General features: G+C 33.2%; 1 protein-coding gene across 3 annotated transcripts; it reads left to right on the top strand.

Annotated features, from left to right (window-relative positions):
* Nucleotides 1–1,439: 1,439 nt before the first annotated feature.
* On the top strand, nt 1,440–6,692 carry LOC18602448 (Cysteinyl-tRNA synthetase, class Ia family protein). 3 transcript variants are annotated; one of them, XM_018120471.2, is made up of 9 exons: nt 1,440–1,867; nt 1,988–2,051; nt 2,662–2,823; nt 3,493–3,663; nt 4,369–4,650; nt 4,763–4,888; nt 5,280–5,480; nt 5,882–5,983; nt 6,209–6,692. In XM_018120471.2, the coding sequence occupies exons 1-9, from the start codon at nt 1,491–1,493 to the stop codon at nt 6,443–6,445; spliced, it is 1,722 nt and encodes a 573-aa protein (XP_017975960.1). In that variant the 5' UTR covers nt 1,440–1,490; the 3' UTR covers nt 6,446–6,692. The 3 variants fall into 3 exon arrangements, with proteins under 3 accessions (XP_017975960.1, XP_017975961.1, XP_017975962.1); XM_018120472.2 differs by having other exon boundaries at nt 1,492–1,867; nt 1,984–2,051; XM_018120473.2 differs by lacking the exon at nt 1,440–1,867 and having other exon boundaries at nt 1,986–2,051; nt 2,628–2,823.
* The last annotated feature ends 7,954 nt before the right edge of the window (nt 6,693–14,646 follow it).

Here is a 14,646-nt window from a genome sequence, read left to right as displayed (position 1 = left end):
AATTAAAAATAAATAGGTAGAATATTTAAAAAAATTTTAAATTATTTTAAAAAATTTAAATAAATTTATATTTTTTATTATATTTAATTAAATCTTTATATTTTTATTTTGATTCAAATTTATCTTTGTAATTATTAATTAATATATCATTTGTTATTTTATATTATATAACATGTTGGACATGTCATAATAAGTGATAGTATGGTCATATGATCTTATAATATTTTTTATTTTTATGTGAATGTTATGTCAGAGATCCTACGTCAATAAGAAATGAGGTAGACATTAGGTATATAAATATAAACATTCGATCATTTATTAGACAAGTATTTGATATTAAGAATGTGGGTTCATGATTTATAAGCTTATTTAAATTCTATTTTTAAAATTTAAGACCATCCACATGAAGCTGGGTTTAAGTTTCGGTCTTTGATATTTGATATTAGAGCAAACCCAAACACAAGGGTTGAGGTAAATCCAGATTAGTGTAAAACTCTCTTAGGTAAAAGAGTCGGTGCAACGAGGATATTACATAATTAAATAGGGTAAAATATCACGGCTCTCACATATCTAAAAGATAAAGTAAATTTTAAGTATATAAATACAGATCTTCCACCACGTATTTCGGATTAAAAACGTAAGTTCATAATTTATAAACTTAGTTAAGTTATATTTTCAGAGTTTAAAACCGCAGAAGGTTAGATTTAAATTTCGGCTAGTGACATGTCAATCGTACTTGTATAACTTAAAATAAAAATCTAAAAACTTAATTGAAAATAATAAAAAATTAAAAGATTTATTTAAATTTTATTAAATAATTGAAGAATTTTTATAAATATTATATCAAAATATCTTTAAAAAAATTTAGACATAATATTTTGTAGTACATAATAATAGATAATCTTTTTTCGTCTCATAATTTCACTTCTCCTATATTGTAATTCGACTTAAAAACTTTTAAAATAAACTCTATAATCTTGAGAAAACATGATAGGTTAAAAAAAAAGCACAAAATGATTATTTCAACAAGTTTTTGCTTGATTATAAGCAATACATTTGAACTTTAATTTAGATGGATAGGAAATTAATTACTAAGAATGGATTTGATCTCTATAAAACTGCAAAAAGCGTACTAATTAACTAAAATGTTAGTCCAAGTTTTCAACAATCACGTGAATTTTTTTTCAAAAAGGAAAAAAAAGTTTAATTTTTCCCTTATTATAATATTTTCATGTTTTTCTATGGTTCAATTTCATTTTATTTTGCTTGTCTTTCTCTTATGTTCCCTATTTTCTCCTTTTATTTTTCTATCCTTCTTTTTTATTCTTTTTTTATTCCTTTAAGACTTCAACCCAAAGACAAAAACGGTGCATCTCTTCATGGTATATACAAGAAATTCGGTGTGAGTGTAATATACCATAACAGCTCCGTAGATAATTAGAGAACCAGCCCCAAAACTCGAAACTCAAACTGAAACGGAAGTATAGCAAATGGGCACTCTCTTAACGTGCTACAAGCCTCTTCTCTCCATCAGATTTTCTTCGTTCCCCAGCTCACTCCGCACATTCCAACTAAGAACTCACTCTTCCAACAACCCAAGAAGAAGAAATCCAATCCGTCGCTGTTTCAGCTCTTTGAGCCCATCTCAGCCGTTAATCAATGGCAAAAGTGTGGACAAAACGAACGGCAACCAGCCTGCGAGTCCATCAACAGAGCTGTGGCTGCACAACACAATGAGTAAAAAGAAGGAAGTGTTTAAGCCCAAAGTGGAAGGCAAAGTGGGGATGTATGTATGCGGCGTCACCGCATACGATCTCAGCCACATTGGACATGCTCGTGTCTATGTTATTTTTGATGTTCTTTACAGGTCTTCCTTCTCTGCCTTGCCAAATTGATTTAGTAATTTTTTTTATTTTAATATAATTGGTTTGGGTACTAATTGGGAATTTGATTTTTTTTAATGGGTTGAAATTGTGGAATTAGGCAGATATCTTAAGCATTTGGGATATGAAGTTTGTTATGTTCGGAATTTCACCGATGTTGATGACAAGGTCAGTTTAGTCTTCATACATAGCGCTTTATTTTTAATTAGCTTCATATTTTTTGTCCTGCTGGACCAAGTACGAGGTTGGCTTGTTGTAGTTTTCGTGTATAGTTGTAGAATGTGTGGTGTCTGTAAAACTTGAAATTTATGTGAATTATCTTTTTTAGTAATTAAGTATTTGAGGGCATTGATTGGCTGTTGCTTTTAATAATTGCTTCTTTTTTTTATCCAAAAAGAATTAAATTATTGTTTGCTTTTGCATCCAAATGTTTTTTTGCCTTTATTTGGAAACAAAAAGCAATTCATAGAAGTAATAAGAAAATGGTTTCTTATTTTTTCAGAGGTTTTTTTGTTTCTTCATTAGATATTTATAAGAAGTAACGAAATGGGATTTCCGTTGTCATTGCTAACCTACATGACAAAAAATTCATCAAATTTTGCTGCTTGCAAAAGTGTATCTTTTAAGTTATTCTCTTTTTTCCTTCTACTCCTGACTGTCAAAATTCTAACTTTGTTGTTGTAGCTATTTTATAGCGCCCTTAAGATTTGGATGCCGACTGTTCTCTTTTAATTGATATGACAGGATAGCTGAGTCTGCACTTTTTCAAATTCTGTAGATAATTGCTAGAGCAAATGAATCGGGGGAGGATCCAATCAGTTTGAGCAGACGTTACTGTGATGAGTTCAATCAAGATATGGTGCATCTTCATTGTCTTCCCCCTTCTGTTGAACCTCGTGTCTCAGATCACATGCCTCAAATCATTGACATGATCAAGCAGGTAATTTCTGGTCTCATGATTGCTTTTTTTTTTGTTCATTTTCAACATGTCTTCTTTGGCATGCCATATTGGTAGCTCTTGCAAAAGTTGCTATCTGTAATCCTTTTGCAGTGCATTGGTTGCATGCTGCCACTTTATACTTGCTTATTGCCTTGTCATGGGTGCTCTTGATATATTCAAAAGTGCAGGGAATGATGTAAATATTCAAATATTACATCTCATTCTAAAATTCTTGGGATAAACTCGTTTATGATAGTACTGTATCAAACATCATTCATAATTTTTGTTTATCTTTCTTGCTCTTCATGTGAGCTATATGCTAATCGTTAAGAGAGAAGAAAGTTTGCTGGGGAAGAGAATTAAAAAAAAGCAATGTGTGTTATATTTCTGGAATGTGAATCTTGCACTTGTTAATGATAAAGTTTACAGGGTCGCCTGCTCATGCCATTTTGGGATTATTTTTGCAGCCTTAATGAGACAGTTATTTGGGCTATGAATTACAACCTTTTGTTTGTAATAGAAGGCCTACAGTTAGCCTATTTAACGAATTGCTTCATAATGTCAAGACAGGCATTGCTTCTTGTTTTAACTTAAAATTCAGGTTTTTTTTGAATTCTGCTGTAGCTGAATGTGTTTTTTTTTTAATCTACAATGTGCTACCTTGAACAGATTCTTGATAATGGGTATGCCTACAGAGTTGAAGGTGATGTTTTCTTCTCGGTGGAAAAATTTCCAGATTATGGCCAATTATCTGGGCGGAAATTAGAAGACAATCGAGCTGGGGAGCGTGTTGCTGTGGACTCAAGGAAGAGAAATCCAGCTGATTTTGCATTATGGAAGGCAAGCTCTGTCAAAAGCATAACATACCTGTGTCATGCATGCATTATATAGTATCATTATAAGTTGAAAATATGTTCTGAGTATCACATAATGTGCCTGACTCTTAGTAGACTGAGATTATAGTTTCACTTCATTGTTTGCAAACAACCAGGCATTGATGGGTTGTGAACTTTGGGCAATTGAGCCACAGCTCAAGTTATAGAGTGGGATGGATCAGGCAGTCCTTGGTTTCCTAAATGGTATTGCAAACTTTGGTGGGTTTGAAGTTGGAGAAAACAGTTTTATGTCAGTGAGATACTAAATAAGTAAATATTACTTCAAAATCCATTTTCTTTTTGTTTTTCTTTTAAGTTTCAGTTTTGGAAAATGAATATATCCCTAAATACATCCTTAAAGCTCATTATTAAAATATTCTTGTGCACCACATGTTTAAGAATTATAATCAACTTATATTACTTTCTGCAGATTGGTTAACTATTTTTTCTCTCACTCATTCAATTTAGCATAGTATTATTGTTTATCTTGAATTTATGTCAACTTTGCCAATTATAAATGTTAAAGACAGGTGCATCTTTTTTTCTTTTTTTTTGATAGAAAATAGGAAAACCATGTGGTCTACTTATGCTTGCAGCCAAGTTAGCTTCGTTATAGTTTTAAATATGATGAAATATTGCTTTTCATTAATTCATTCTGAACTTTTTGCAGTCCACAAAAGAAGGGGAGCCTTTTTGGGAGAGTCCATGGGGGCCTGGAAGACCTGGATGGCATATTGAGTGCAGTGCCATGAGTGCTGCTTATTTGGGTCACTCTTTTGATATACATGGTGGAGGGATGGACCTTGTGTTTCCTCACCACGAAAATGAAATTGCTCAAAGTTGTGCTGCATGCAAACATAGTAATATAAGCTACTGGATACACAATGGCTTTGTCACTGTTGACTCTGAGAAAATGTCCAAATCCCTAGGAAACTTCTTCACGATTAGGCAGGTAGGGTTTGCTGTGATCTTCTTTGACATTTTTTGTTTTATTTTTATTCTACTTTTGAGTAATTAATAACTTTGCTAAGATTCTTATGTTGCTAACCTTTTTACTTTCTCAGGTTATAGATCTTTATCATCCATTGGCTTTGAGACTTTTCTTAATCGGGACCCACTATCGATCTCCAATCAACTACTCTGATGTGCTACTTGAAAGTGCTTCGGAACGTATTTTCTACATGTATCAGGTGGCTCAGTCTCTCCATCACTTTCTGTGTTTGTGTGCATGCATGTGCACAAAGATATAAGTGTGCAAGTTGTTGGACCACTGGACCTTGTCAATCACATTCCTTTCCACCATGTTGTATTTCTGCCTAGATTAATCTGCCACAGTTATAGGGCTTAGCGATACTTTGTCTTTGGGTTTCTGATATAGGTTTCCTTTGGAGGTATATAGATTTCTGAATTGATACATGTAGCAATTTAACATTGATGTTGAATGATTTGCAACAATAGGCATTATCTACAAACAAAACTGTGAAATAGTTTAGCTGCATTGATATAATATGTTCTTTGATTCATTCTGATGGAAGCATATATCCTGCTGTGTGATTTATGATGTGATTCAATTGGCTGCAGACACTACATGATTGTGAAAATGCACTGAGCCAGCATGACACAAGGCTTCAGGGGTCCATTCCACCTGAGACTTCAAATGTCATCAACAAGTTCCATAATGACTTTTTGGTTTCCATGTCTGATGATCTCCACACTCCAGTTGTTTTGGCTGCATTATCTGACCCATTGAAAACCATCAATGATCTGCTACATACTCGTAAGGTATCAGGTTTTAAGATGATTGTTTTATCCATTTGTAAACGTTGTATATGTAACTTCAAAATGTTTCTTTGTAGTTTATCCATAAGGGAAGTATGTTGCCTCACATAAACTTTGATGGTTAAGAATTGATTTGATATGAGGTTATAGTTAGATTTGAATCAGTGGTCCTGAGCGTATGGAATCATTTATCACTGTTTTCAACTCCGAACCATCCTTAGGATGAAATGAAAGGGTTCCATTTTTTATGAACCCATATTGTTCATTTTTCTCAAATTTGGATACAAACGTGAAACTTTTTAATTGTTGATTCCTTGTGAATTAGGGTCTTTTTTGTCACTAAAGGTATTGATATTATTTTGTAATCTTTGTATTCTTTATAATTCATTCAGTGATCCTTTCAGGGGAAGAAGCAAGCAATGCGCATAGAATCAGTGGCTGCTCTAGAAAAGATAATTAGGAATGTTCTAAGTGTCTTGGGGCTGATGCCGACTAGTTACTCCAAGGTAAAGACTTGATGTCAATTATTGCTCTGTTTGCAGAGTTTTAGTGTAAGAATTTTTTTTTTCAGTATCAAGTTATTTTATGAGATATGATCTGATTTTGTTTTGCATAATCTAAGAACTTCCATTTCCCAATCAATTTTCAATTATCATTTTCATTTGCTCCCTTATTATTGTTGTATGCTTTTTGCCTATATTTGGTTCACCATTAAACCGTTTGAACTGCAGGCACTGCAGCGGCTGAAAGAAATGGCACTACAGCGGGCGAAGTTAACAGAAGATCAAATTTTACAAAAAATAGAGGAAAGAAGTGAGGCAAGAAAGAACAAAGACTATGAAAAATCAGATGCAATTAGAAAAGATTTAGCTGTTGTGGGGATCGCTCTTATGGACTCTCCTAACGGCACAACCTGGAGGCCAGCTATTCCGCTTGCACTGCAGGAGCAGCAAGTGGCTGCAACCTGAATGACTTATGGTGTCCACATTCTCAAAACTTTATACTGTATTTAGAATTTTTGTGAACACTCTTTACAGCAATGCAGGCAATGTAGTTTGAGGATTTTGAACTTGGAAGTGTACCCCTTCCTGTTCAGTTCAGAAAAGAGATAAGACTGAGGAGAAACTTCAGTGAGCATGTGGTGGAAAAATTTTGTTCACCATTTAATGTTATTATTATTGATTAAACTATACCTAAAGCTTGGGGTGCATACCATTTTGATATTTAGTTATTTACAGTTTAAAATGTTATTAGTAATCTCTACAAATAATGAAACATTTTTTCTGTCAGTGTTTCTATTAAATTTCATTTTATGTGATAACTAGTCTATTACCTTCTTTTAAAATTCATAATGTTAATTTTAAATACATTCTCATATACAAAATAAAATAAAATACCATAATAGTGAAAAAGGATAAAAACTAAAGTGATTTTCACGAAAGGATCTTAATATTTTCATATTTGTTCAGAAAATATTAAATAAACTTCTAAAGTTTCTGTCAGGGATATTTTTTTATGATTTAATGGCTATGGTCTGTAACTTGTTTTCCACATATCATTTTTTATTTACAAAATGATAATTTAGTGAGTTAATAAGATTCTTTATATTATGAAATGGTAATATATGTTACCTTTTGTCAAGTAGAGGTGTTCATGAATTAAGCTTTAAACATATATGTTAGACTCACTTTAAAAACTTATAAATTTTGATAGGATCTAAAGATATTATTACATTATACTATGTTTTCATTAAAATTTTAATTTTGAAATATATTAAAAAATTTAAAAATATTATTTTAAAAAGAATTTTTATATATTTTAAAAATAAACTTAAATAAATGAAACAAACGGAAAAAAATCTAGTTTAACTAAAATAAGTGTTTTGCTAATGCAGTTCAACTCAAAAACACCTTTGACAGACAATTCTCCTTTTATGTAACTATATGTTTACATAAATCAATGAAATAATCAAACAAGCAAATGAAACCAAGCTCTCTTCTAACTCTAATATGGCACTTAATGTGAAGACCAAACAACCAATCAACTACTGACGCGTTTGAAGTATATATGCTTTCAATACTAAAAGTCATCTCCGAACCAGGAAAGTATTAGCAACTGTCACAATCTTGGCTATATAAACCAGAGCTAACTCTCGCTTCCCTCTTCTATTGTTCAGAATACGATTAACCCTGCACTAAAGCCTTGAAAATCAAGACAAGGTCATTCAGATTCTGCAATGTATTCAGCATCCAAAATGGGTTCGCTAGTCAAAAAGCTTGGTCGTAGCAAGCCCAGGCTTTCCTACTGTCGGCTGGCGGAGGCTGAGGACACCAAAGCCGTTCAAGCTCGACGAGGTTACGTGGCAATGTACGTGGGCGAAAAGGCAAAGAGGTACGAGGTTCCGATAAAGTATCTTTCTTCTCCAGCGTTTCAAGAACTGCTCATGCGATCGCAAGATGATGATCTTGATACCAAGATAGATGGGCCGATTACGGTCGCCTGCACATCAAAGAGGTTTGAGCAACTGTTGAAGGTTGCCAAGCACCATTAATATGATGAAAGCTGTAAACCTTGAAGATTGGATTCTAGCAAGGTCTTTTTTTTCATGATTTAATGACCATGGTCCACAACGTGTTTACTATATGTTATTTATTGTAAACAAATTTTTTTTTACCAAAATGATAATTTAATGGGTTTATAAGAATCTTTAAATCATGAAATGCTAATACCTGTTATCTTTTGTCAAGTAAAGATGTTTATGGATTTAAGTTTTTTTTTTTTAATGGTTTCATGGATCAAGCTTCAGACATATATTTTAGATTCAAAAAAATCTTTTAGATTTTGATCCGATTAAAAATATTGTTATAATATATTATGTTTTAATTAAAAATTTCATTTTGAAATATATTTTAAAATATAAAAATATTAATTTAAAATAATATATATGTTTTAATAATAAAATTAATTTAAATAAATAAAATAAATCAAAACAAATAGAATCAAGTTTTAAAAAATGTGAATTGTGCAATCGTGTTTTGTTCGAGGTAATTTAACTCATAAACACTTTTGACATATAATTCTTTTTTTATATAACTATATCTAAATAAAAGTTATATTTACAATCAAATCTAACATTGAGAAAAAAAAATACTTATCTTTAATACATAAAACCGATGAAATAATCAAACAAGAAAATGAAAAAAAGCACTCCCCAGACTAATATGGCACCTAATGTGAAGCCCAACTAACCAATCAACTACTGACGCGTATCCCAAAAAAATGATAGAGTCGAAGTATGCTTTCAATACTAAAAATCAGGAACGTATAACGCGTATCCCAAAAAAAATGATAGAGTTGAAGTATGCTTTCAATATTAAATATCATTTCCTAACCAGGAAAGTATTAGCAACCGTCAAGAGAATTCCTGGCTGTATAAATCAGAGCTAACCCTCCCTTCTCTCCTCTATTGTTCAGAATTCCATAACCTTGCACTAAAGCCTCGACAATCAAGACAAGTACATTCAGATTCTGCAATGTATTCAGTATCCAAAATGGGTTCGCTAGTCAAAAAGCTTGGTCGTAGCAAGCCCAAGCTGTCCTACAGTCGGCTGGAGGAGGCTGGGGACACCAAAGCCGTTAAAGCTCGAAGAGGTTACGTAGCAATGTACGTGGGCGAAAAGGCAAAGAGGTACGAAGTTCCGATCAAGTATCTTTCTTCTCCAGCGTTTCAAGAACTGCTCATGCGATCGCAAGATGATGATCTTGATACCAAGATTGATGGGCCAATTACGATCGCCTGCACATCCAAGAGGTTCGAGCAACTGTTGAAGGTTGCCAAGAACCATTAAATCTTGAAGGACCAATCATGAAATTACCTAGTATTTAAAACTATATGTGTTAATTTATAGTCTGATGTCAAAGATGTTCTTCGGTGTTCTATTGGAAAGTTATGATGAAAAACTACCAGCATCTAAGATCTCTTGGCTGCCTTGCCCTTTGCTTAGTTACTTGTCATGTTTTGACATGCCACCGAAAAGATACTGCCATAACGGACCCAAAATAATGCCTTTGCTTCTTCGTGGGTACCAAACCCAGCACATACATTACGGACCCAACATGATGCCATAATTTTTGGCTTGTTTTTTGCCCTAAATAATGCGTACAATTCTCTTCATTCGTTTTTTGCCACTCTTAGCCCAAGTTCATGCCAAGTTTTTCGGCTTAAGCTCTTCTCAATACTTGGGCTTCTTTGGGTTTGAGTTTTTGAGGTGTTTCCTCAAATTGTCATGATATGTTATCTGTGCTCCTAAAATGTATAGACTGAATCTGGGTGCTCCATCTAAATTATCTTCACTTTGGCCTTGTATATATTTATCAGGTTCCTCGCACTTCATACTAGTCTAAAATGAAGAAAGTTGTCGTGTAGATAAGCAAATAATTTGTTCAAATTAGCTTTGAAATATACTCAAATTTTGTATGAACTTTGACATATTCGAAAGAATATATAGACATGGTAAACACTGGTGGTGTTTATTTCAGATATACTCAAATCATGCTCACTTGTGACAATCTCATTATCTAATCACAGATGAATTGTCAAAAATAAATACTAATAATAATATCACTTACCAGCACAATTTTGACAATTAAACCGCTAAAAAGGCCCTACAAATTAGTTAACAAACAAGAAAATCCCAGAAATTACCGTAGGCAATCTCTTGTTGCGCCGGTGGGCTACTTGGGCTGCATAAGCCTGGTGCACCTCATTCTTGGGCTCTATAGATAATGCAAATTTTGAATTAATCTGCCATAATGGGTGCACACATGATTAATACCCTTTCAGAAATCTGAGCCTCAGAAAAGATAAATATGACTGACTAAAGTATATTCATGATCGCAATATATATTTGTATTGTCACAACTCAAATTCAGATTATAATCGGCGTATGAATTCAATGGGTATAATCCACTAAGCCTAAGTAAGTCTATTTATGCAATCCCGATTATCATTCCAAACCATCATTTTTCAAACCCATATTATAATTCTCAACTAAAAACATTTCAATAACATTTTATAGTAATCCAATACTCACAATTGTATTATGCTAACATAGTATTACTCATTTGCCATCTTACAGTGGCTTCAGTAACCAAATATACATATTTGATTTTTTTTTTAACATGAATCTTAGTGGTCTTCATTGCTTATACATGTACACAAGCATAAGACCTTTGACCGTCAGCGGAGTGACCGTAGGTGAAGGTTCAGCTACTGAGATGCTATAGTACCTATCAAAAAGGCGAGCATATGTGTGCGATTCAATCTAGGTCCCAACTTACCTCTGAATCTGAAAACATGAAGTTTAAAAACGTGAATATAAACTCAGTGAGTGAACAAAGAAGGGAACAAACAATCAATAGGAAAATTTTGAAAATCATGATGCACTTATTTTAAAACAATGCAATTTAACTTAGTGCTTATCATAATCCCTCAAGAAAACCCTAATTGATTAAATCACTTAATGTAAAGGGTCCATGCTCAACTATGGTACTAAAGAAGTGGAAAATAACGCAGCAATCGATCAAGCTACTAAGCGAAACAGAAAGTTTTTCGCTGTAGTGAGATTCAAGCCATAAAACACAAACTTTTTGGCTGCAGCAAAAACCATGTTTGGTGAAACTCTCAAAACCCGAGAGTTTCTCTCTGCAGCGAGATTCATTTTTGCTGCAGCAATAAACAGGTCACCAACAAAAATTTCTCGTTTCCTCAAGAAAAGGCCATCCTGCTGAAATGACAAAAACAACATAAAACACATATAATTTCTCAAAGTTCAACATGTCAAGTTTCACATGCATTTCAATCATATGCCATATTCATAAGCTTTTATTTCATAACAATAGATATACATGAATACATAGATAACCACCAATATCACCATCATCACACCCAGCTCATGTGTATCCCCCCACATCGTGCACATAGCCGGAGTCATCGTGTGCATCCCCCTCACATCGTGCATAGTCAGTGCCATCGTGTACATCCCCCCACATCGTGCACACGAGCACTATCATCATCCACCTCCCTCACCACGCCATCACCGGCATGTGCATCCCCCCACATCGTCCACACACCCGGTTATAATCATCACACAATATCAATCATCATGCACAACATATATATCTACATATATATACCAACATAATGTAGTAGTGCACGAATCCGTAACAATCACATGTCACAACATAAAGTCAATTATCAAAAGTTTGTTCCTAAGGCACTCGTTTTTAAGAAAAGTTGTATAAAATCATTCAAATGCTTTGCACAAAACAATCACATTTCCAAAACTTTATTGAAATGCAGTTCACTCACCGGTAATTTGTTGAACCTTTGGTCGACTCCAACTTTCCTAATTGTCCAAATGGGATGATGAGGCTTCGTCGGAACCTATCATCACATTAGCATCACCAATTTGTCAATTCACATACTTATAAAGTCTAAAGCTTTCTCTTAGCTAGCTTCCAATTGCCTTTTAAATGGCTATCTATTTCACTACCCTAATCACTCTAAAATGAGTGGATAACCTCAACTACAACATTCACAAGTCTACTTACTAACCATTCCCAACACAAAAATAAATTCTAATTCATTACTCACCTTAGTAGCTTGTAACTTTGAAATTCTTTTCAATAAATTTTTTAAGCTATTATGGGAGCTTTCTCTCTTTTTCTCTCTCTAAACACCTAGCTAGTGAGAGAAAGTATGAAAGTGGGATTTTTCAAGAGTTTTGAAGTGAAAGAGTGAAAGAGCACAAGGGTTCTATGAAAAGGTGCATAAAGGCATGAAAATTGGAGCTAGAGAGAGAAAATTATGAAGTTTTCATACCATGCTTCCATAGAGGGGGAAACAAACGTGAGATGGAAGGAGGAAGAAGAAGAAGTTATTGGAAATTGAAGAAGCCGCTGGAAAGAGAAGATATTTATAACTCAAACTTATCCAATTTCCTTAAAAATTATGAAAATGCCCTTTAGCAAGTTAACTTGTTCTTCTCTAATCCTTTGTGCAATCTTTTTATTCTTTTGACATTGGGACAAGGTCCACAATGATCTAAACTACTCGGGTTTACGAAAACTTAAAATTTTGACTTGGGGTGCAAAATGACCATTTTACCCTTTTTGTTTCCTTATGTTTTAATTTAGTCCTCCCAACACTCATTTAACTCCAATTTCCTTCTATTACCTTCTTCTACACATGTACAAACAAAGTATGAAGTTTGTAATCCAATGTGGTGTCTCCATAATATTTAAAATATTTATTTGTCCGCGCTATCTTTACTTAATAAAGACACATGCCCCTATTAACGTCATTTTTCTCCAAAATTCTCTCATTCTTCTCCCCCACTTAAATTGACCATATACTCCTTCTTCATGAAAAATTTTGACACTGAATAAAATATTAATATTTTTAATATTTTTAATTAATAAAATATTAATATTTTAATATTATTTTATTAATAAAATAATAATATTTTAATATTATTTTGTTAATAAAAATATTATTTTATTTAACAAATTTTCTCTTGTCTCCTTGGCACCCAAAATACCTTATTATGCCTCAATTGACTTTCGAATCACTTTTTATCTTGCAGATTCTTCTCAGATAAAAATATTATTATTTTCTTGCATGCGAAATATTTTATCCCAAACTATTCCTTAGGCCTACTTGGACCTTAATAACATTAGAAAACTACTTTTAGAGGATCACCAAAAGAAATGACAAAATTACTCCTGATCCGTATTATCGCGCCTACTTCTAGTTATGTGCCTATGAAGATCGAGATTTCACAAGTTCACTTTTGAATTATCCTTTTTAACTCAGTAATCAACCTCAATTAACATCCGTAAACTTTATTAGCTACCGTATCAAAATATAGGGTACTACATGTATTATCAAGCAGAGACATGATCCTCTAAAGGGAAGAAAACACCTGTTGGACAGAAATCAACTGTTAATATATGTATCAAGAACAACGAAGAAGATTTTCCAGATTATAAAGGATCATGATATATATATACTACCAAAAATATACACTTTATTTGGCATGAATTTAACTTCTTGGACCTTCGCATACTTAAAGGCAACTAATGGTCGAAATAGTAAGAGAACACATGCCAAAATAAAAAGAACAGAAAAAAAAGATCCCTCAAGGACCAAGTTACTTTTCAGAACCAAACCACAACTATAATTTCAGTTAATATATTCTCATGCACCACATTTCCAGTGGAATTATAAGGCAAACCTCCATGCTGATGATTGAACTACTACTTCACAAAAAAATAACTCCACACCTAACACTTCAACTTTTTTCTCCCAGACATAGTAACCTATTTACATCTGTTAATATTTTAATCTTTTAGTAACTCGTTAAACTTCTTATCTAGATTAAGAGAGGTGAAGTAGTTGACCTTAGGGTGTCAACTAAAATGTCATAAAATGTAGAAGTCGAGATTACCTGCTTAGGGGTTCCTTCCAAAAGCTTGCCGCATGATAAGCTAGAACAAATAAGTATCTCCAGTAAATATGGCTCCAGAACCAGGGAAATAGAAGCTGATATGGCCTGCATGCAACAAATTTCAATTTCCGAAACATAAAGAAGGGGAATAATAAAATGTTTTAAAGTACAAGCTACAAGAAGATGCAGAATCACAATCATGACTTTTCTACATTCAAGTGTTCTTTTACTGAATTTTGAAAGGATCAAAAGTTTCTAATTCATGTGATTTCGCCAATGAAATTGAGTAATGAAATCTAACCTCGGGCATGACCAGGAGTTTTGATGGCATGCACCCCATGACCAGCATAACTTGTCCCCATCATTTAGCGCTATATCAATTCCAGGAATTCTATCCTTGTCTATTCCTGAACCAATCACCTACACGGAAACAAGAACAGTGTAAAACCTTTCTTTTTTGGTTACACAATGTAAAACTTTACAAAAGCTTCCATGCATCACAAAACTGGACAGATTTATGAACAAGAATGTTTCTATACAAATATATATAATCTTTCAAACATAACCCCAAATACCTGGATAAAAAACAAAATGGAAAGCTATGAGTAAAGGACAAAAATGATACACAAGGTTTTTCCAAGCCTTCAATGTAAATTCTT

Source organism: Theobroma cacao, chromosome 4, assembly GCF_053813885.1.
Source record: "Theobroma cacao isolate CCN51 chromosome 4, ASM5381388v1, whole genome shotgun sequence".
Lineage (NCBI taxonomy): Eukaryota > Viridiplantae > Streptophyta > Magnoliopsida > Malvales > Malvaceae > Theobroma > Theobroma cacao.
This window is presented reverse-complemented; position numbering and strand designations above follow the sequence as displayed.